Source organism: Sander vitreus, chromosome 9 (assembly GCF_031162955.1).
Source record: "Sander vitreus isolate 19-12246 chromosome 9, sanVit1, whole genome shotgun sequence".
NCBI lineage: Eukaryota > Metazoa > Chordata > Actinopteri > Perciformes > Percidae > Sander > Sander vitreus.
The window spans coordinates 30,920,347-30,942,195 of record NC_135863.1 but is presented as its reverse complement, the minus strand read 5'-3'; the positions used below and the strand labels follow the sequence as shown (position 1 = coordinate 30,942,195).

The following is a 21,849-nucleotide window of genomic DNA, read 5'->3' as shown; positions in this document are numbered from 1 at the left end:
TCGGACTTTGTCGCTTTTTATACTACGTCACCTACCTCCTCCTTTGCATGTGTTCTTATTACTGCAGTCACAAGAGGTCGGCGCCACTATAAATGTAAATATGGCTAGTAAAGTTGTAATAAGCTGCTTGCAAAAACCCATTTTTTTGGGAAAGTCTCTTAAAACTGCACACTCCTGAACTTGCCATCTAAACAATTTACACACTGCTTGCTTCACATTGCCGTTTCTGTAGGAGGATTTATTACTATACTTGACTTTCAAGACAGACAAAGTATGCTGATGGGAAGAAGGCAAAATAGAAGCCATCATCATCCTGTTAGTATGGCTTTTCTCTGAACACCATGACTTGGTCGCTACAGTATGTGTCTCCCATGGTCCAACCATCTCCAAGGGGCTGTTTTCTTCTCACAAGTAAAAAGCCACACATAACTCCCACATGTCAGAGCGATTTGTGTTGTTTCCTGGCGGTCTTAAATCCCTAAGGATACATTTCCGGACATATTTTATTTCTGTTCATCAGTGCTGGAAATATGTAACAAAGGTCCAAGTCCTACACTTCTGTCATGCCTTCCACTTATCTTGTGCTTGTTATCCGATAATAAAAGCTTGACAGCAATCTTGGAAACGAGAACTCCCTATTTTCACTGTGGTGTCAAAAGTCTTCTAGGAAACTTTTTTTTAAATTTTAAATTTTTTTTTTTAACAAGCAACATCAGTATTCTTTTATATTTGATGTGAGTTTTTTTTCTGTGTTAAACAGTAATTTGCCAGCTATCATTCACACAGATCACAACAAGATTTCTGTGTCCTAAACAGTCAATATACTAGGGGTGTCAAACTCATTTTCACTAATGGCCACACTGAAAAAAGATAATCGCAACAAGGGGTGGGCTGCACAATTAATCACAATTTCATCAAAATCGCAATATGAACTATAGTGCAATATCCAAATTGCAGGGGGGTGCAATATTTGTTAAAGGCAAAATATGTGTCAAACTGTTCTAAAATAAAGTATTGTGTTGCTGCAGAGACATCCCGGCCTACAAATCCTATCCTACAGACTGAAGAAAAACATCTTTGTTTGGTACAGATGCTCGCAAAAAAAAAATCACACTTCAATCATTTATCATTTTATATTTTTCAATGAAAATGAGAATAATGATACAAAAATGATCATTCCCTCCAATATCGTGAATCATATCGCAATATCAGTCAAAATAATTGCAATTTCGATATTTTCCTAACATCGTGCAGCCCTAATCAAGGGCCAGACATGTAATGTTTGACATGCTTTTGTTTCATTGAAAAAGTCAAATGTCTTTGACTTTATTACTTACAGCATGTTGCTTTTTTCTACATCTTTGTAGCTTTTTGTCATTTTTTTTGTTTTCATGCTGACTTTGTGGCTGATGTTTTTGTCCCTTTATTAAAAATGTGTCAAATTTTCAGAATTTTTTTTTTTACGCTTTTTGACAACCATAAAGCCCTACAAAAGTCAGCAAAAAATTTCCTTAGCCATCATAGAATTTAGTAAGTCAAGTCAAGCAAAACAATGGTAACATTTTTTACCCGTTTCACAGCCAGATATGAAAACTCTCTACTTCTCAGGGAATTTCTGAGTCTCAAAGTCGGCAAATCTGCCAAATTCGGCTTTAAATGTCACGTAATTGCAGTTTGGTGCACAACTAGGCGGGCCAAAATCTATTGTGAACCTTAATTGATATACAGGCCAGATCTAAATCTGCAAGGGGCCCGGAATCAGCCCACAGGCCTTGAGTTTGACATGTGGTATAGACGTTTAGCTTACAAGTTAGCTAGCAATTGATGCAACCGTTTGTGTTCAGCTCAGCCTCTGACTGAACTCAGCAAAAACTCCAGTTCTTTCTGCGATTTCGAGTCTCAAGTCTTTGAGCTCGAGTCCAAGTCAAGGGGGGGGGGAAAGGTCAAGTCAATAAAAGAAAATAGAAATACATTAAAAAATTTAGATTTAAAAAGCAAAAATTGCATGAAAACAGGTTGCTGACGAGTCTCGAAGCTCGAGTCAAGTCTGAAGTCTTTTGGGTCGAGCTGCAAGTCAAGTCTGAAGTCACCGTTTGTCACTTAAGTGCGACTCGAGTCCGAGTCTCAGACTCGAGTCCCCATCTCTGGTATAAGCATATTTCCCCAAATATCAAACCATTTCCTCCTACACTACCCATGTTCCATATTTGAACAATAACACGTACAGTTAGGAAGCCTGTAGGCAGTCTTTTTTTTTATTTTTTTTATTCTTTCTTTGGCTACTTACATCAACACACATTCATAGCCAATATACAAAGTAGTCCAGTAGTTTGGATGGTATAAACCAGTCAAGTGTTTGAATAAATACTGCAGTTAAAGAACACAATCTAGCTTGGCATAGACAATATTGTACAAAAGGGTCTATTTTTTTGTGCTGTACATTTTTTTTTAAAGTGCCCATATTATGAAAAAAACACTTTTTGTTATTTTGTGTCTCTGGTGCTTCCACATGCATACAAACTTGTCCTGCCTTCAGTCTCTGGGTGAGCTGATCAAAATGATGGGGCTAGCGCCAGCATGCTAGCAGTTAGCCCCTTCGTTCTCAATGGCAAAACACTGCTACAACACACACAAGTTCACCATAATCTACAAAAGAACTACTTCCATGTCCCTGTTCTGCAGGTATTCCACGCAACGTTGGAAGTGCGCCCTCGTTTAGAAGAAGTCTCCCGGCTAATCCTGCCTTGTACTGACTGAAGTTAGAGAAACAGCTAGCTAGCTGGTGTGATCCTTACCGAGCTACTGAGCATGTGCGACTCCCAACAAAGATGGAACAGAAGTGAGATGTCTCACTCTGTAGCTAAAACAGAGAGCTCAACACACAGGGTGAAAAGAGGAGCTGCAGCAATGTGCAGTACAACAAAAATATGTTTTTTTTTGAAAATTAAACCATGTAAACCTATTCTGGTACAACCTCAAAATACAATTATGAACCTGAAAATTAGCATAATATGAGCACTTTAACATAAACAAGATCGCCAACATTAAAATGAAGTGCAGATTCAGTGTTGGCAGATAACAGTTGATTCTCCATGACCCTGGCCCACTTTTCAGGCAAAATGAAATACAACATCACTGTGATAAACCACAGTAAATAAATCCAGGTACGCCTCCTCTCTTCAGCTGCTTTGAAATGTGAGGACTCCACATTTGTCATCCTATTGCTGCATGATAAAATATAAAAAATAAAAAAATTAAAGAATTTGCAAAGCAAACTTGGGGACGGGATGTTATCTGAAGCTGCTGTCTCCCTCCGCTGTGCTTTTCAAGCAGACAGACCATAATTTAACAACTTGGTGGTGCTGTAGTTCTCCCTTGCATCTCAGATTAAATGATACTGTAATCATCACCCACAATCTGGCTCAAGTCATCATTTCACAGCATTGAGTACATAGAGAAGTGAGTGGTGACAAAGCTTAACCACGTCCCTTCTGCCTGTCCTACTTGCAGAGATTGTCTGTGAATATTGTAACTGCAGTTCGTCTTCTCGCACCTTTTCATGGCTGTGTTGAATTGTCATATTGCTGTCAGATATGCTGTGACAATCCTCGCAAACATTTCTCTTATTTTTGAAAACTGGATTCTTTTCCATTTTTGATGGAAGAACAGTATATGGATTTTTACAGTGTTTGACCCAACAACAGTTACTGCATTCATAAAAGCATGGAAGTGCAATTGAGTTCATCTAACAAGACTGAGCCTCAATCTGAGGCTGGACTGATTGTCTTTTCGGACACAGTATCTTCGAGAAAGCCCTTCGAAAGCTGCTGTGGCACAGAGGGTAAAGGAACGGGTTGATGGCCGAGTTCAGCCACAGAAGCCAGAACGTAATCTCGTACCAGTAGTTGGCCACACATTCACCGCTACAGGCGGCGCGGATAATCATTAGCAGAGTGTAAGGAGCCCAGCAAATCCCAAAGATGCAGACAATAATGGCCAAAGACTTGGCGATCTTTTTGTCTCGAGTCAGACGGGATCTCGGTTTCCTACTGCCAGGCGCCATGCACGAGGCCGTGTGCTGAAACGGCCTGGAGTTTCTTCTGTCGGGAGAGAACTTATCCTTCTGCATGAATACCTGACTGTTATTAGGGTCCATGCAGGAAGAAGGGGACAGGACGTCGTCGTCGTCCTCGATAACCGCAGAGATGGCAGTAGGCTCGCTGGAAGACACCTTCCGAGTCCTCACAAAAAACATGGACCAGGCTGCTCCGTCCCTCTGCTTCTTACCGATCCTCTGCGGCTTGGCGTCGTCCTCGGCGCAGGCGCCGCTGTCCCTGGTCCTGCGATGGATGTTCAGGTAAATGCTCAGGTTGAAGAACGCCACGGACACAAACGGGGTGAAGAACTCAAAGGTCGAAGCGCTGAGCAGGAAGTACCAGGTGAAATAAAACTCTGCGTAGCACTCGTGGCTGGGGACGACACTCTCGCCGACGATCGTCTCCCAGAAGATGATGGCGGGGCCGTAAAGGAGGAAGGCCAACACCCACACTGCCACCATCTTGAACACAGCCCGGCGGGTCATGTTTCGCTGCGCTCTGTATTTAACCTGTGTCAAAAGAGAGATACAAGTGGTGTGTCACGACTGAAGACTGGAGGCTTTTAAAGTCTTAACAAAACGACACCAAAACATACTCAAACCAAAATACAAAAAATAATAAAATATATTAGGGCTGTCAAAATAACGCGTTAAAAAAATGATTAATTAATCTGAGAAAAAATAACGCGTTAAAAAATTAACGCAGATTAATCCATTCCATATTGACGTTTGCATACAGACGAAAATCTGGTGCCACTGATATGTCTGCTCTTCTTTCTGCTGCTCTGAAACAGATGATACAGGAAACACAAACACCGCTGCATGTGACGCTAGTTAACACAATACTCAACAGCAGCTAACGTTAGCCTACCGCTAGCTAGTTAACACTATACTCAACAGCAGCTAACGTTAGCCTACCGCTAGCTAGTTAACACAATACTCAACAGCAGCTAACGTTAGCCTACCGCTAGCTAGTTAACACTATACTCAACAGCAGCTAACGTTAGTCTACCGCTAGCTAGTAGCTGGATTAAACACGGTTAAAATGCTGACAGCTAACGCTAAACGGTGTAAAGTGTGACTGTGTTTCACTGTAGAGGATTCAACACCGGGATGTAACAAGCTGCAGCTGCCGTCGGAGAAACAACACAGACGGTGCGTTCAATGAAACTTGTAAACTACAGCGTCGTGGTGCATTTGAAGTTATTGTAAATGGCCTGTTCCTATCTGGTTGTTGTTTTTGTCGTTCAACAGCAATTTACTAGTGAAATAAGTTATTGTTATACATTATTATTAAATCATTTAATTTTGACCATATGGCCTTAGCAATAAACAAGCCGTTCTTTGATGTCACCAACTGTTGTTTAGTACCCTTTTTTTCCTTTTATTTTTTTACTTTCTTAAAAAGTATCGGTTCAGGCACCGTTAATTATGTATGCGATTCATTTCGATTAATTAATCACAGAGTATGTAATTAATTTGATTACATTTTTTAATCGATTGACAGCCCTAAAATATATATAATATATATAATAATAAAATGAGGCAAAATAACAGCAAACAAACAAAACGGCAACCTCACAGCAAGCTGCCAAGTCTCTTCTTTCTTCTCCTGAAGCCCTTTTAACTCAGTCTCCCCTAATTGGACCATACCACCTGCACAGGTGATTATAGGGTGAGCTAACCTGAGCAAGCAACATTAACACTTCATTTCTCAAAACATCATTAAAATTAGATAGATCAGTTACTGCTGACATTACTATTTATACATATGTGCACCCACAACAATAGGCACCCCAAATACAGACTGATCTCATGAAATGGCGTATGTATGACACGCCAATTCGTATGCTATATTGGCGTGTTGGCAAGATGCATACTTGCTTTTTAGCGTGTTTATCAACGCCGTTTGGCCTCCATTCACCTACATTACCTTGCGATTGCGTGTGAATTTACGCCGTAGTGAGTAGTATAAAAGGGCGAAAATCCTCATAGGGAGGATGGGTCAAACACAGGACTTTCACACAGGAGACAGGGGATCGTGTCCCACGTTTCCTAAACTCAACCGTTGCTTTCTTCTTTTCCTAAACCCAAACATAGCTTTCTTCTCGCGATAACACGCCAAGTGGCCATAACACGCCAAGTGGCGTGTATGTTTGCGTCCGCTGTATACAGCGTAGACATCCACGCGGATAGCTCAAAATGCGTACAGACAACACGCCACTTGGCTTAAGAAAGCGGGCGTGTATGTTTACGCGAAATCATGATGGCATGTTGCCAAATCTTATAAAAAATGTACTGCAGAACTATCGTACCTATTGTTCTACACCTTAGGATTGCCCAGCCCCTCCCTACAGAAAGGACCTAATGAGGCAAACCTGCATGCACTCTCCCTGATTAAGCTGGTGAGCAGCTGATCTACCCCCCCACATCACAGGCAGAACCATAGCACAACACTATGAACCCCTAAAACCTGCCGAACAGGCCTATGTCAAATAATAAAGTAACAAATAAACTAAAACAATAACTTACAACATTACACTGAAATTAAGGATTAAGCAGACACCAATTTTGGGAACAGGGCCTAGTGAAAAGGGAGAAAGGAAGCCTTTTCACATGGGGACTCACCAAAAATCTGCCGCACAATTAACACTACTTGTTACATTCCACAGCTGTTCACATATTAACAAAAGCACTTGTTTCTGCTCTGGGTGCCTTGTTAAAAAAACAAAGCCCACTTTGTATTATGAGATGCTGTAAATAAAACCCACTCGCGAGGCTCTTATTGTGCGATGACTCACTGAAGCCAAAGACAGAAGGGGGGAACTCAAGGGGAGTGTGAAAGAGACATCTGGTTTCTCCCGATCCACTCCTCCCTCGACATCAGCCGCTGCTCCTTCTCTTCACACTCGCTCCATTTTCACTTCACCTCTTTTCAGACTAAACTCTTTTGTTAATCAGTGCTCCTATTTACCATTCTCCCGCTCTTTTTTTTTTAATTATTATTTGTGTTTAAAAAAAAAGTATCTTTCTTTGCATGAAACCATCAATTATCTCTCTGCGACAGCTGCTAATGTCACCTAGGTTCAAGAGCAACTTAAACAAATGCACTTCTCTGAATCAATAAATAATGAAACGGAGCCCCTTCATGATGCTAATAATTGATTGTGGCCCTGCTATCGAGTGTTCATTACAAAAGCGCAAGACTCCCCATTTCCATTGTAAATTACAAAAAATGCTCTCTACGGCTTCAGAATTAATACATATATAATAATACATAAATAAATAATATTTCATACTAAGCTGCTGAGATCAAACCCTCGAACTAAGAGATAAAAGCTGTCACAATCCAAGATGTTTTACACCTCTTGGTTAGCAGCTAAATATCATTATTTTTCTGTAAATGTGGCATCTGACAATTTTAGTTATTTAAAAAGTCAATTGAAATATTTCAGTGTTATGTCAATCGAGCACAAATCAACATATCGTCTGGGAGATTTCATCTTCACAGGAAGTTTTATAATTGATGTCTAATACTGACCATACTGGATGTAGGGCCCTGTGTTAAAAAAAATGATCAACTGAAAATGATTCAGGTTTTACACTGACGCCAATAGGGGCAATACATATCTGCTACTTTTTGTTCTGGTTGAAACCCTGATTAAAGAGGCCGTCTGGCTAGTATTTCACTTCTGTGTAGTTGGGGAACTCACAACAGAAGGATCAAAAAAGGAATGGACAAAACTGAAGCAGCAGAGGGAGAGAGATCCTGAATTTTAGTCTCAAGTATGAGTCGAGCTCCAAAACATTTTCCATGATGCAACTCAACGGCAAGTTTCCTTAGAACCTTACTGCCTCCTAAATGCTTCCAAACCTTACACCCCCTAAACATTTGAGTCACAATGCTAAACTGAGATGGCCCTGATGATGTCACTATGACATCATTTTTTCCTCCAGAGCAACAGAAGACATAAATTGTTTTACTGTTTGACTGACTTGAGTTGTACTTCTCGTGACCTGTGTAAAATCAGTTCCCTTTTACATACATTACTGGACTGTATATTTTGTATATTTGACCTTATAGACTGCTGCGTTGACTGCCAATGTCCAAAATATTCACTTACTAGACTAACCAGACAACTCAAGGTGTGCGCGTAAGGTTGGCGGATCAATCCCAGGCTCCTCCGGCCGCATGTCAAAGTGTCCCTGAGCAAGACACTGAACCCCAAGTTTCTCCCCGGATGCTGTATTGGTCCGTTCATGCCACCTGGGAATATCAGGGACCGCCCCCGTGACTACATTGTTATTCCGACTGCCAGCGTTGTGTGTGTGTCCCCTGTACTTACTGCTCTTGTGACTGACAGGAAGCGATCATAACTAATGAGGACAATGTTGAAGACTGAGGCGGTGCAGAGCAGGTAGTCCATAACCAGCCACAGCTTGCAGAGCCCCTTACCCAGCATCCACCGGCCTGTCAGATTGTACGGGATGTACACCGGGATGCAGAAGGCACCTGGAACAGACACACACTGCATAACGATTCAACCCCCCCCCAAACAAAACTGTATTAACATGCACACCTCTCCAGACAGCCTGGGTGTGAGGACCATTACATGTGACAACAAAATTACTGGTTGCTGTCCTGCAGACGGAAGGTGAAAGGCATTTTAGAAACAAGAGAAGCCTATTGGTTCTCATTAAAGAGACGGATATAATGTATCTAATGCTGCAGAAAGGAGCAGCACAATAACAGAGATGTGAATGCCTCACTAAAAATAATAGAGGGATGTTACAAATAATAACATTACACATCAATGAAGCAAAAAGGACGGCAAGGTCACTATAAACTCATCAAGGAATACTGTGATTCACTGTAATTATACTGTGGGGAGATTGCAATGTGTTTAGGGCGTGTAGAAATAGTGTTTTTCATTGATATGGAGAAGAGACTGACAGAGGAGACACAAAGAAGAAGAGGATGAACCAACTCACCCACGAGAAAATCAGATATAGCAAGGTTCAGAAAGAAGTAGTTGCTTTGATTTCTCAGACTTTTATCCACAATAAAAGCCATGATGACCAGCGCATTTCCTGCCACCACGACGACGACCAGAGTCACCATGAGGACTGATAAGATCACCGCCAGGTGGCCCGGGAGGACGGTCCCAGCCTCGGACACCGCAGGAGTCAGGTTGCCGCTGGAGTTTGAGTCCAGAATATGCGCGCCCATAGTTAATAGGAAGCCAAAATCATTGTAGACCTTTTTCATTTCACGCACAGGAACAATAACGAACAAATCCAATTACGCGACCCAACGTTCTGCTCCACTTTACCAAGGAGTCAAACATGCCTGGAGACCTGTGGTTAAATGAAAATACTTTCCCCAAATCTTCCATTTCTCAGAATAGTTCTGGGATTAGGAGAGACACTAAGTTTAATTGAAAGCTTAATTGTTTTAATAATAATATTGTAGGTCCTGTGGGTGCTCTCTCACCTCTCTGGTCAGCCGGTGCATTAACAGTGCTGGCTGCCCGATGTGCGGCTACCGCGGAGCGCACAGTAGATTTTGTCACCAATGTCAAGACTGCCAGAATAGAAAATAGGTAGGCTACAATATCCGCTCATATTTTCAAAATAAATGTCTTACGCGACGATTTTGAGAAGGTCGAATGTAAATTTCAGAATACCCTACGCATTTCGGAGGCAATTTGTGCATGTATTGAATTACGTTGACGTTTTCCCAACGCATTACTTCCGAAACGTAATATTTAAAGGCAATATTAAGAGCAAAATGAAAAAGACAGTTGAAATGTCTATTAAGCACCTGTGCAAGCTATAGACTGTATACAGTCAATGGTGCAAGCCCATATTTTAACCATTGTAATGTGTCAGTTGTTTACCAAATGAAAACTACCCAAAAACCCCGTAAAATCACTTAAAATTCCCCGCATGTGTGTGTTGTCAGTCACTGACTGAGAAAAAGAGGTGTCAAATTTGTCTCGCTTTTATTTTGGAGGCAATACAAATTCCGGTCTTACTCAGGGATTTCTGCGCAATTGACGTTTTGCTTCGCAACAAGCGTTCTCCTAATAAATCAATGGCAGCAAGTGATCAAAGATTGAAATCAAAAGCTGTAGTCTGTCCAGATGCCTGAAGCAGACTGAGATGAAATGATCTGGACTGCAGCCAGCAGGATGTCTGCCAGGAGACAGTCAGCTGGTCAGCTCATGGGTCAGCTACATATTTACACTAAACATCAAGTTCAGCAGTGAAGTGATTCAAGCGATCAGAGGTCAATGTCCACTTTACAAGGACAGAAGACACCACAAATTACCATCCTCTTCTTCCTTCCTTTAGATTAACAGCTCAAGGCGTGCGTGTGCGTGCGTGTGTGTGTGTGTGTGTGTGTGTGTGTGCGCGCGCCTTAAAGGTTATATCACTGTTATTCATGTACAAATCCAATAAACACCATTTATAAAAAACTAACTAAGTATTTTTTTATAAGAGAAACATGAATTTGAAATGAGAGCATCAATGTAGCGAGTCAGTTTAATTTTTAGAAAAAGCACTGTAAGCTTCTTACAATCAAATCAAGGGTGATTTATATGAAGCCCCAAAGTGTTCAATATAAAATAAATAAAAAAGACAACATGAAATAAATAAGCACATGAATAAATTGTCTAAAATATAGGCCTATATGAACAGATACATGTTGAAATAACTGAAGAGCCTAAATCATTCAAACGCAACTCGTTATTATTAAATGTCCCTCCATCATCCTTTACATTTTATACATAAAGTTTTACTAAAGTTCATTTTCATTGAATCCGACATTTTTATTTCAAATTACCATTTTATAAAACTGTTTTACTTCATAACCTTCCCCCCAGTGACACATTTTATTTCACAAATGTCACTTTACGTGTCATTAGCGATGTCATCAGTCCCTGTCACTACCCGATGCGAGACGAGTGCAGATGTGAGTTGCGCATGCTCAGATTTAAACGGTTTACGGTATAACGCCAAGGGATCCGGTTTTAGCTTTATCTATGACTGATTGATTGCTAACGTTAGCTCAAAACGCCATTCAAGTGACAGCCTTTGTTGTGTTTGATTGCTAACTTGTAGCCAGCAGTGAACCAGCTTCATTATGACGTAGGTCCATTTTTATTGTATTGACATAACAGAAGTCTCTCGTTAGCAGGTTCTCGGAGGCTACTTCAGCCTCTAATCTAGAACTGACATCAGGGATCATGCCGTGAACATGTGATGTCTTACGCTAAATAATAACTTACTTCTATGTAATGTACCTATCTCATTATTCTGTGGCTAACAGCAAAACAGATCTGCGTGAAATCTGGTCATTGTCGCAAAGTGACACGTGCAACTCACATCTGCACTCAACTCACATCGGGTAGTGACAGTCCCCTCACCTTTCAGCCTATCAAATGCTAACTGCTAGCTAGCTAGCTAGCTAGAGACTATAAGCTAGAGCAACCGAGTAACAGAGACAGTATTTTTTTTTGACAGTTTGTTTTTATCTTGACAGAGTATTGTCTTTCTCTAAAAAATAAACACCTTCAAAAACACTAAAGAAGTAACTCGGACAGTTAGCTGCTGCTGTTAACACTGGCTAACCAGTTACCCAGTAGGCTGCATGTGCAGCCTTGTTAAGCTAAATAAAAGGAGAGCTGCTTGAATTTTAGATTCTGTGTAGGCTACTGTTTATTTGCAGTAGCAGTTGTAGCTGGTTGATTCAGAACTACTTTGGCATTGTTGTACTCAAATTAACAGGAGCTAACTGGCTAAATATTGAAGCAGTTGAGCTTTCTAGACGCTTCTCGTAGCCTACATGTGATTGGCTGAAAGGGGAGGGTTGTGACAAAACCACTGTCTTGAAAAGTGAGTATAAAGTTATTAGGAAACAAAATGTGACGTAAAAAAAGACTATATTAAAAGTATCAAAGTTTTATTATTATTATTGTTATAATTACCACTTTAGGGATCCATACTTGTATGCTTTAAAATATATTTACATTCTTTGATTTACTTGAACCAGGCTACGCCTACAGTAAGCTCTCCCATATTCTCCTGTGTGGATGAAATTTGAAATTGCTTACGAACGCTAATTATTCTCCTCAGCCCTTTGAGTATGAATGTAGCTCCATGAGTTCTTCACAACCCTCCTAAAAAAATATAATTAGTGGTTAAGATAATGGGTTCAGCGTGATGTGATGACAGCTTGTCGGGTTGAAACAACCCTGTTAAGTGAATTAGCAGTAATTATTCTCAATAGCTGAAATGAGCAGGCAGCTTTGTACACAGACACGGAGGAAATTTTCAGCCTGTTGTGTGTTACTTGCATTCTCATTCAAATGAAATGTCGTCATGTGATCCAGGTTTTAGTTTTATTCCTTCAAGATAACTGAACAAAGATAAAAGAACTACTTTTTTAACATGACAATCGGGTTGTGCTGGCAACAACCAAACTGCCAACTGTGCTCATGAGACATGGTTATTTTTAGAAAACAGTCCTCTGCTGCCTAAAGCCATCCCTGGAGTGGTTAATATGCAGACCGTGTCTTACCAGGGATTGAGGAAAACCAAAACGGAGCGGTGAGGCAAAACCCCCCCGCGAATATTTAGAAGGCTTCAAGTGGATGTCAAATGCACTGGAGAAAACGGATATGTGAATTATGTGAGTGAGTATGAGAGTGTTAGAGTGTAGAGTTCATGAACTTCATTTTGTTAAGCAGTGATGTCTGATCATATTTCTTGGAAGCGCTGAAGGAATTGTGTATGAATTTCATTCACATTCGGCTGAAAGCTGAATTAGCACTTACAAGGACAAGTATTCACACATTATAATCGAGACACAATGGAGCATTGCTGTTGAAAATAGTGAACAAAACCGTTCATTTAAGCGTGTAATGATTATGTGGTTTTCTAATACAGTGGATCGACAATCCTAGTGTGCGACTGATGGATATACAAATCTCATGGTTTGATTATTTTAATGTTGTACTGTAAACATTTCATTTCACGGCTTCTTAGTCAATATAAAGTCCAGCGTTAAAGCGATTAGCTGAAACAACAATTTTGAACAATTCAAAATGGCTAAAAGACATTTCTTTAATACATTATTTGTAATTGCAATAAATCCCTCTTTGTCTCTATTAAGACATGTGAGTTTGCTAAAACCAACCTTTTCACAAGACGGTAAAAATGTGTTTGAATAAGTCTTCTATCCTTCTTCTGAAATTCATTTTGTCTTCTTGCTTTTTGGCCTTTTGGTCTTCGCTCCAGATTTGGTGGCCTCATCCTGTGAAACAAGAGGAATGGGCTAGGGAATGAACAGACTAATAATTATCTTACATAAGCATCTCCACTTAATGGTGCCAAAGCTTTTTTTTTTCATGTTTAATATTTGAGTGCTGTTTTAAAGCTCATGACTCCATTTATGACAAACAAACTTAACTCCTGCTGCGTTTATCTGCCTTATTGAAATGTGCAAATAACAATGTAATGATTGGCATGCACCCTACAGTTTTAATGTATTCAAATAATTGCTTCAAACCAAACACTGCATTCTTAAGTATGTATCTCTTATAAAACATCCTTCACTAATTATTGCGGTGACAATTCATGCTACCAACTTGTAAACCTATCACTTTATTAACAGCCCGTCTGCATACATGATAATTTGGTTTCATACAGCAGAGTGATAATGTGGGACGTTTTAATATGGATGCTGCCCCTTCATATCGCATATGGTGTTTGCAATAAGGCTGTAAACCAGTCACACACAAACAGCTGTTGTCCCAATTACCATTAAAAAATGTTCTTGCCCTTGGAGTTTCCCCTCCATTGTAGTCAACAGGAAGTAGCCTTGTTCTCCTCTATTTTTAAGAAGCGACACGCATGCTGCAAAATAACTGGCAGCAACCTTGCGTCTTGTTAGGTCCTGAGGTGTAAAACTAGTGGTTCAGCTCTTGTTTCCTTAAGTCTATCTTCCTCCTAAATACAATCCCAGTTTCAGAGATTTTATCTAATTGTGGATTCAACCAACAATGTTCTCACTCTCTCTTCCCCAGAATTATTATTATATATTATATGCTTCCAATTTAGATTTTACCTCAACAATACAAATGGCAGGATGAGGCACTGGGGTGGAAATTCAGGAACTGAATTTCTGGATTTCCATCAACAACATGTCTTCACAGATTAAATTGGTGTACCTCAAGGGTCAATTCTGGGTCCTATTTTGTTCCTATTTTGTTCTTTTTTTAAAAAGACCTTTATTAAAGTTTATTCTATTCTGCAGAGGTTTTAAGTCCCTCTACCCAGGCAGTGGCCTCTAATTAGTTGTCACAGAGTCCAGGCTTGACGTCCACAGGGGAACTGAGCCTTTGCTGTCAAGATGGACGTGAAATAAAGTGTGGATTCTTTGACAGTAAGGTGATGGGGTTTTGAAGTAGGATACTTCTAAAAGTAGGTTTGCAGTACCTTTAATCTCTCTGTGGCAGCAGCTCAAAGGTCAATCATGTTTTTATTGGAATAACTTTGCAGGTGAAGAGAACACCTCTCCAAAGTGCCAGACGCCAATCGAATGTGAGCATTTGCCCACTCAAGTCGGTTATGACGACGAACTGCAGTCAGGTCGAGAGAGAGGTCGAGAGTAGAGATGCACCGATTGACCGGCCGGTGACCGGAATTGGCCGATTTTCACGTCATCGGTCTGACATATGCCAATCAAATGCACTCGGGCGCCGCATGATTTACATCGCGCAACAGCAACACCACACGTGCACATGCAGGGTTTCTGATGTATGCATGTAGCAGCGGTGCACTGTCGCTCCATCAGCTGTTTATGAAATGTCATACAGTCGTAATTATACACGGCTCGAACAGTCAGCCGCTCTCGCTCTCCCCTCTGAGGCTGAAAAACTGGAACATGAAAATCACACTCACGCGGTTACCGTGAAATATGATAACTACAGTTTATTGGAAAATAGCGTTGGGCACACTGACCTGAGACGCTGTAAACAAAAAAAAAGACGTAGAGCTGTAGTCCTCCGACACGCTGTATTAACGTTACTGTTTACGCTTTCCAGGTTAGTGGGGATGCATACCGCTCAAAGCCAACATTAAAAACGTAGTAATATTTAAAGATTTTAGTTTTGTTGTTAAACTGTAAAATGAGCGGTGACGTTAAATCATCTGTTTCAGGTAACGACACTCTAGGGTACCGTCTATTTGCTGGATTGTTCCGAGGTAACCATCGGTAACTAATGTTAGCAGATAAGCCTGTTGACAGCAACGGCATTGTTCATATTTATGCACAATGACACATAAAGCAAACTTGCTAAAAAAGGAACTACAAGCTGTTTTCAGGTAACGTTACTGTTGACGTTCAAACAGGCCTGTGTGTGTGTTTTGAGAAATATCTTTATACTGCATTAAGGCTATATTTATTTTATTTTTATTTGTTATTTTTATATTATTGTATTGCCATTACCTGTTTTCCCTGTTTTCATACATACAGAAGTTTAGTTTGCTAAATTTATCACATTTTTTTAGTTGGATATTGGATGTGAAAAGAAGGAAACGGTTCTTCCATAACATTGCACTTTAGATGTGTGTGAATTTCCCACAACAGGAGTCATTTATATAGTTGTATTTTATAGCAATCGATTATCTATTTAAAAAATGTTCTATATTCTATGCAAAATGTAACATTTTCTATTCAAGAAAAGATGGAAAATAAGTATTTGTGTGTGCTGTAAAGTGGTTAGAAAAAATGAAATCGGAATCGGCCTAGAAAGTTGTAATTGGTGCATCTCAGAGAGAGAGAGAGAGAGAGAGAGAGAGAGAGAGAGAGAGAGAGAGACCCTTGATATGCTACACCTGTAAAGTGCTCACTAACACAGATTTGTGATGTGAACAATATTTGAGAGAAATAGGCCTTTTGTGTACATAGAAAACGTCTTAGACCTTTGAGGTCAGCTCATGAAAAATGGGGGCAAAAACAAAAGTGTTGCATTTATGATTTTGTTCAGTGTATATACTGTTTGACAGTGTCTTCTCTTTTGCCTTTCAGACTCTGCTTTGGTTGTCAAAAAGGCAACAACAATCTGTTTTCAGCTAGTTGGATGAATATCAGGGTAAAGGTCAATTAAACTACAGGATATTGGATGTTTCTCAGTATCAGAAAATTGACATCAATGTCAGAAATTGACTGACGATGTGTCAGTGGAAGATGACAGAGCGATATGTAAGAGGCCCAGAGAGTGTCTCACCATGGCGGCAGTATATCCTTGCTCTACCAGGATGTTGCGAGCACAGTTGTTGATGTGTTTGAAACGGTCAGGACCCAACAAAATACCTCCATACCACCGAGACACGACCACCATGACATTACGCACGTCCAGAATCTGTGGTGAGAGACAAACACATTATGATTATGATTTTGAGCAAGCTGGCAAAAGAAGAACAAAATAAACTGTAATACAACACTCTTCCCTGGCAACCACTTTCAAGCAGCCAGTTTTTGGGCACCGGATGTGATACGGTGGAATCTTCATTAAGTGTATCTGGCTCAGGCCATCAGCTGGCAAAGCCGATTGCCTGACACTCCAAAATGTGGGGATATTTTCCATATTTGGCTGTCCTCCACAGAGTTAGATGAGAAAATGAAGTGTGTGTGTGTGTGTGTGTGTGTGTGTGTGTGTGTGTGTGTGTCTGTGTCTGTGTGTGTCTGTGTCTGTGTGTGTGTGTGTGTGTGTCTAGCTCGCTCCAGGAAATGTTTAGCCCGAAGACTGGAAGGTTCAAGGTTCAATTTATCATCCATAAAATCACAGAGATTACAGCGCTCCCAATGTAATCAACCAACGCTGTTTACACAATATATATATAAACAATAACTCTACATAAATTAGAATCCACATAAGCAATAAAAGACCTGTTAAAGGGGGAGCCATAAAAAGATCATCCAAACAGGAGCGTAAAAACTATAATTAAACTTGCTCTAATCATTATTTTTTTATATTAACAATGGATCAAGCGTTGAAAGGATTCCATTTTTTTTTACTTTTAATAGAGACTGGCCGTTTTTTTCACCTAGCTTTCTTTGGGCTAAGCTTATAACATGTCCTGGATCTCTCTACTGAACACACAGACATTAAAATGACATTAATCTTCTCATCACAACTCCTGATAAAAAAAAAAAAAGCAAAGTCCCCAGTATGTCAGACTATCTCTTTAACATAAAGAGAATTTGACTCCGCACAGCACACACAAAAAGTCTCAGGCACATCTGGCTGCCAACGCTATTATTGAGATCCCTTTTTTTTTTATTCATTACCTCCCTCTTCCACATTCAGAGACAGAAAGCACAAATCTAAATGAGGAAACGGGGAGAAAGGCTTGTGGAGAGGAAGATTAGAGAAGAATAGAGAGAAAGCTCTTCGTGTAAATTGCCTAGTACGCTGAGAGTGTAACAAGTAGCAGATTAATCAGCGCGTTGCTCAGAAGAATGAGCAGGAAGACAGCGGACCTGATACCATCACTCCAGCTACAGTAGGTCAATCAGCTGCAGGAAGTGGCCTGATACGACGACTTTTTATCTGCTCTTGTGTACGTGTCCACATGAGTTAGTCTCACTTTGCCAGACATTCCTCCACAGCGCTGCGGAGGAGGGTCTGGCTACACCACACTGCATTTCGGGATGGGAGAAAAACGTGTTCTGGTTTATTGGCATTTCTTTAAACCAATCACAATCGTCTTGGGTGGTGCTAAGCGCCGGACGGAGCCACGATGCCGCTGCAAAATAGACTCAAGAAGGAACTTGTTTTGGTGGAACATGTGGACGTTCAAAAGTTGTTTTAGTCGTGCAACAGAAAACTCAGATTGGACAGATAGTCTAGCTAGCTGTCTGGATTTACCCTGCAGAGATCTGAGGAGCAGTTAACCATAGTCCTCACAAATCAGCCGGAGGTTAGAACGCCAACACAAAGAAAGAGGAAGGTAAAGAGTGAAATCTTGGCGGAATTTCAGGCGGCACTGGAGCAATCCCGGAAGTGGAACGTCGTCGATATAGACTACACATGGGTTAAAGCTGCGGTAGGTAACTTCTATCAAATAATTTTTTTGTCATTTTTGCTCAAAATGTCACTAAATCAGAACTATACATGGATAAGATAATCTGTGAAAAAAAATCTCGTTCCTCTGCCTCCTCCTGGTGCGCCTAATGGCATAAGGAAAACAGCCAATGAGAGCCGAGGAGTCTCTAACACAGGGTCAATGACTGCTGGTGAACTCCAATCAACTGTAAAACTAGGCAGCGCTCCGGTCGGTGCTTGGTTTTTGGCTCAACCTGGCTCAAAATTCAATAAAGTACGCATTCACAATGTTTTAACATAAGTTTGTAGCCTATAGTCTGTGCAGAGGGATGTGTTTTTTAAGTGGCTGACTGTATGGAAGGAAACACTGTATATACGTCAAAGACAGCTCGATACAGCCAAATGATGTGCAGCTGATCAGTTTCACCAAGAATTTATTTGTCTCCCTAACAGGGTCACACTCGCTTAGACAACTGCCGTCATCTCATAAATGAGTATATTAACTTTGTCATGAGTCATGGACATCATCTGGTGAAGCTCTAACATGACTCAGCACCTATTGCTAATAAGTATGACAGAAGTACTAAAGTCTCCACTGAGCTTTTGTTTTGTGACAAACCTTTCACTGGCCTTCATTCCATATTACGAGGAGACAAAAAGTGTGTGGACAATTGCACATTTCAGTGTGTGTGTGTGTGTGTGTGTGTGTGTGTGTGTGTCATAGTGCCATCTGACAGCACAGCCAGCAACAAAGTGCTTCTTTGATGTGTGAAATGAAAAGATTAGTAATTGTGTGAAAATACTATTGTGGGCTATTTCTAAGGAGAGGGACAGAGTGGAAATTCACCCATTATGTAAAAGTGAGTGGTGCGGGTTATACTAGTGAGGTCATGTGCCCATGTAAGACTCAATCTCTGTGTATTTTTCTCAAGAAGTAAACAAAAGTTCAAATGTTCAAATCATGATTCGTACTTCATTAGAAATCATGATGGTGATGTAGGACAATTAAATCAACACCTAAACGCAATTAATGAGATAACCTGTAGATATTGTACTATATTTATTTATATTAAGGGTCGCCGGAGGGCTAGAGCTGTTCCCTGCTGACGTTAGGCAAGTGGCGAGACAGACAACCATTCCGGTCCCATTCACAACTACGGGCAATTTAGTCAACAATTAACCTAATTAACCGAACCTACATGACCTCAATATACAATAAATCAACAAACTAATCAATTTTATATTAACAGGAAATGACGCAATACTTGCAATATAGTCTATATCCAAGACGTTCCACTTCCGGGATTGCTCCGCTGCCGCCGGAAATTCCACCGTATGTCACTCTTTTCAGCCGGATGTCCGTTACCTTCCACTTTCTTTGTGTTGGAATTCTAATCTCCGGCTGATTTGTGAGGACTATGGTTAACTGCTCCTCAGATCTCTGCAGGTTAAATCCAGACAGCTAGCTAGACTATCTGTCCAATCTGAGTTTTCTGTTGCACGACTAAAACAACTTTTGAACGTACACACGTTCCACCAAAACAAGTTCCTTCCCGAGACTATTTTGCAGCGGCATCGTGGCTCCGTGAGGAGCTTAGCACCGCCCAAGACTATTGTGATTGGTTTAAAGAAATGCCAATAAATCAGAGCACGTTTTTCTCCCATCCCAGCATGCTGTGTGGACTAGCCAGACCCTCCTCCGCAGCGCTGTGGAGGAGGGTCTGGCAATGCGAGACTACTTCCAATACAAACTGCAACTTTAAAAAAGAAATCCACTTTTAAACTTAAAGCAAAATGTTTGTTTTTTAGTTTTTTCTGAGATGTCGCTGGAGCCGTTTCACCCCCATCCACAATGAACTTTTCACAGCTGTCACTTTGCCAGTATGCAAACATTAAATGCTCAAAACCTACTTAGAATTAGTATGTAGCCATAGCTTTAGTCTTGTTCGTTTCTATTCACTCACATTTTCTGTCATCTTAAAACAAACTAAACAACTTCAAATATGAATTGGAAAAAGTAATTTTTTACCTGGACCTAACCCTTTTCACTTTGTAAACCTATAACGTGCACAAAAAAGATGTATAACACAATAAAGGTAATGGAAAAAGCATAATATGAGCACTTTAAGGCCAGTAAATATTTTCAAATATCTGTAAAACTTTCACTTTTATGTTGTAAAATGTACAATTAGCATGATCATACAATGTCTGTATTTTCCGTACATGCGTGTGACCCCTTTGATCTAGTCCATATAATATATAGTTTAATATCAGATACATAGACTGTGTTTTTAATGAGGAACATGTCTTCAAAAGCTTACGATAGAGAAGGTACTAACCTCCCACAGAAAACAAGAGATGGAAGTTGTCAGAGTCTGTGGCAAGCGCCTTACTCATAACAGTCACAGTTTAAAAGCCACAGCAGATGACAAATTGTGCAGACTGTGAAAATGAATAAGGTAGCTTAGAACAGACGACAATTAAGCATGCAGAAGCCAAAAGAAAGTCAGATGCAGCCAGCAAATTTAACAATGTGTTTGTAACACTGATGCTGAGCTGAAGCTTTACTGCACCATGTGTGCTGCACTGACTCACTCCTCAGTTCTTTTGGTGCCTCTGTTTGTCCTTTTTGACAAAGGCGACATGCAGTTTAGTATGCAACTAAAAGAGTGATCTGTTGGGTCGAGTTCAGTATTTTCTCAATGAATTGTATTAACCTGCAGTAAATGGAGCAATCTCCCCCCCGCGGCCGTCTCGCCGTCGTCTTCACAGTCCTGCAGGAAGCTGTGCTTGTCCTCGCAGTAAATCCTGCAACAGACAGAATCCCAACAGCTGGGCATTAGACAGGAGAGCATTGAGACATTTTGGACAGAAAATGACGCGGTGACACCGGCAGCCTCTTCACCAGGAACGGGTTTTTTAAAGTGGTTTGAATGTCAACAGTAATGACCACCCAGGCAGTGCATGAGCAGCTCGACACCAACCCTTATTAGACCATGCTGAAGGAAACTGCACACACAGGCATGCGTGAGAAAAACACACACACACACACACACACAGAAAGAGACAGACACATGTCTATTCACACAATACTACCAGAAAGTCTTCATTTTCTCTGGTGCTTTTTTGACCTTTTTAATGCAGTAATGTGCCCTTTAGAGAAGACGGACAGGCCTTGAATCTTCACATAGCTCAAGTTCTCCACTAATGAGACACACTTGGGATTGTTACCATGACTTGCCTAATGAAATTATGACAGATGTTAGATCATACTGTATATACATTAGTCTATATCGACAACGGTTCATTTAGTTCCGGTGCCACCAGAAGTTCTGCTGGATATCCTTTACTTTCCGCTTTCTTAAACTCTGGTGTGATCGAGCAACATTAACCGCAACCTCTGAGCAACGTGAGAGGCTGAAATTGGCAAGTTTTGAAGAGAATTTGGATAGTGCAAAGAGGCAGGCCTGCTCGGCTCGTTCGGGGAATGATTGTAAAGATTTACAAAGAAAATGTTTACGGAATTTACTCTCTAACTGGGATGTTTTGGGACCGATTGGCGGGGATTTGCTACGGACAAAACACACACGACGATACACTGGTAAGAGAAAAAGACGTATAACCATGTATCAA

The 21,849-nt window shown here is 40.6% G+C and overlaps 2 protein-coding genes across 2 annotated transcripts in view; both read right to left on the bottom strand.

Moving 5' to 3' along the window:
* Nucleotides 1–2,561: 2,561 nt before the first annotated feature.
* On the bottom strand, nt 2,562–10,212 carry LOC144523808 (histamine H3 receptor). Its single transcript, XM_078259677.1, has 3 exons — nt 9,089–10,212; nt 8,443–8,609; nt 2,562–4,606 (listed from the first exon to the last, which is right to left on the bottom strand). Exons 1-3 carry the CDS (start codon nt 9,363–9,365, stop codon nt 3,746–3,748), a joined length of 1,305 nt encoding a protein of 434 aa, XP_078115803.1. The 5' UTR covers nt 9,366–10,212; the 3' UTR covers nt 2,562–3,745.
* A 417-nt stretch (nt 10,213–10,629) lies between these two features.
* Nucleotides 10,630–21,849, bottom strand: part of impact (impact RWD domain protein) — a 30,229-nt gene continuing 19,009 nt past the window's right edge. The window contains exons 9-11 of the mRNA XM_078259676.1: nt 20,934–21,024; nt 16,396–16,530; nt 10,630–13,418 (exon numbers count right to left, since the gene is read on the bottom strand). Coding sequence (XP_078115802.1) covers nt 13,359–13,418; nt 16,396–16,530; nt 20,934–21,024 — 286 coding nt within the window. The 3' untranslated portion in view covers nt 10,630–13,358. The remainder of the gene's footprint in view (nt 13,419–16,395; nt 16,531–20,933; nt 21,025–21,849) is intronic.

Bases quoted from the DNA above. Each gene is read 5' to 3' on its own strand.
- LOC144523808 (XM_078259677.1), bottom strand. From the start codon at position 9,365: ATGAAAAAGGTCTACAATGATTTTGGCTTCCTATTAACTATGGGCGCG. The intron at 8,610-9,088 runs GTGAGTTGGTTC...TGTCTGTTCCAG, and splicing joins TATATCTGATTTTCTCGTGG to GTGCCTTCTGCATCCCGGTG. The intron at 4,607-8,442 runs GTAAGTACAGGG...CTTTTGACACAG, and splicing joins TCCTGTCAGTCACAAGAGCA to GTTAAATACAGAGCGCAGCG.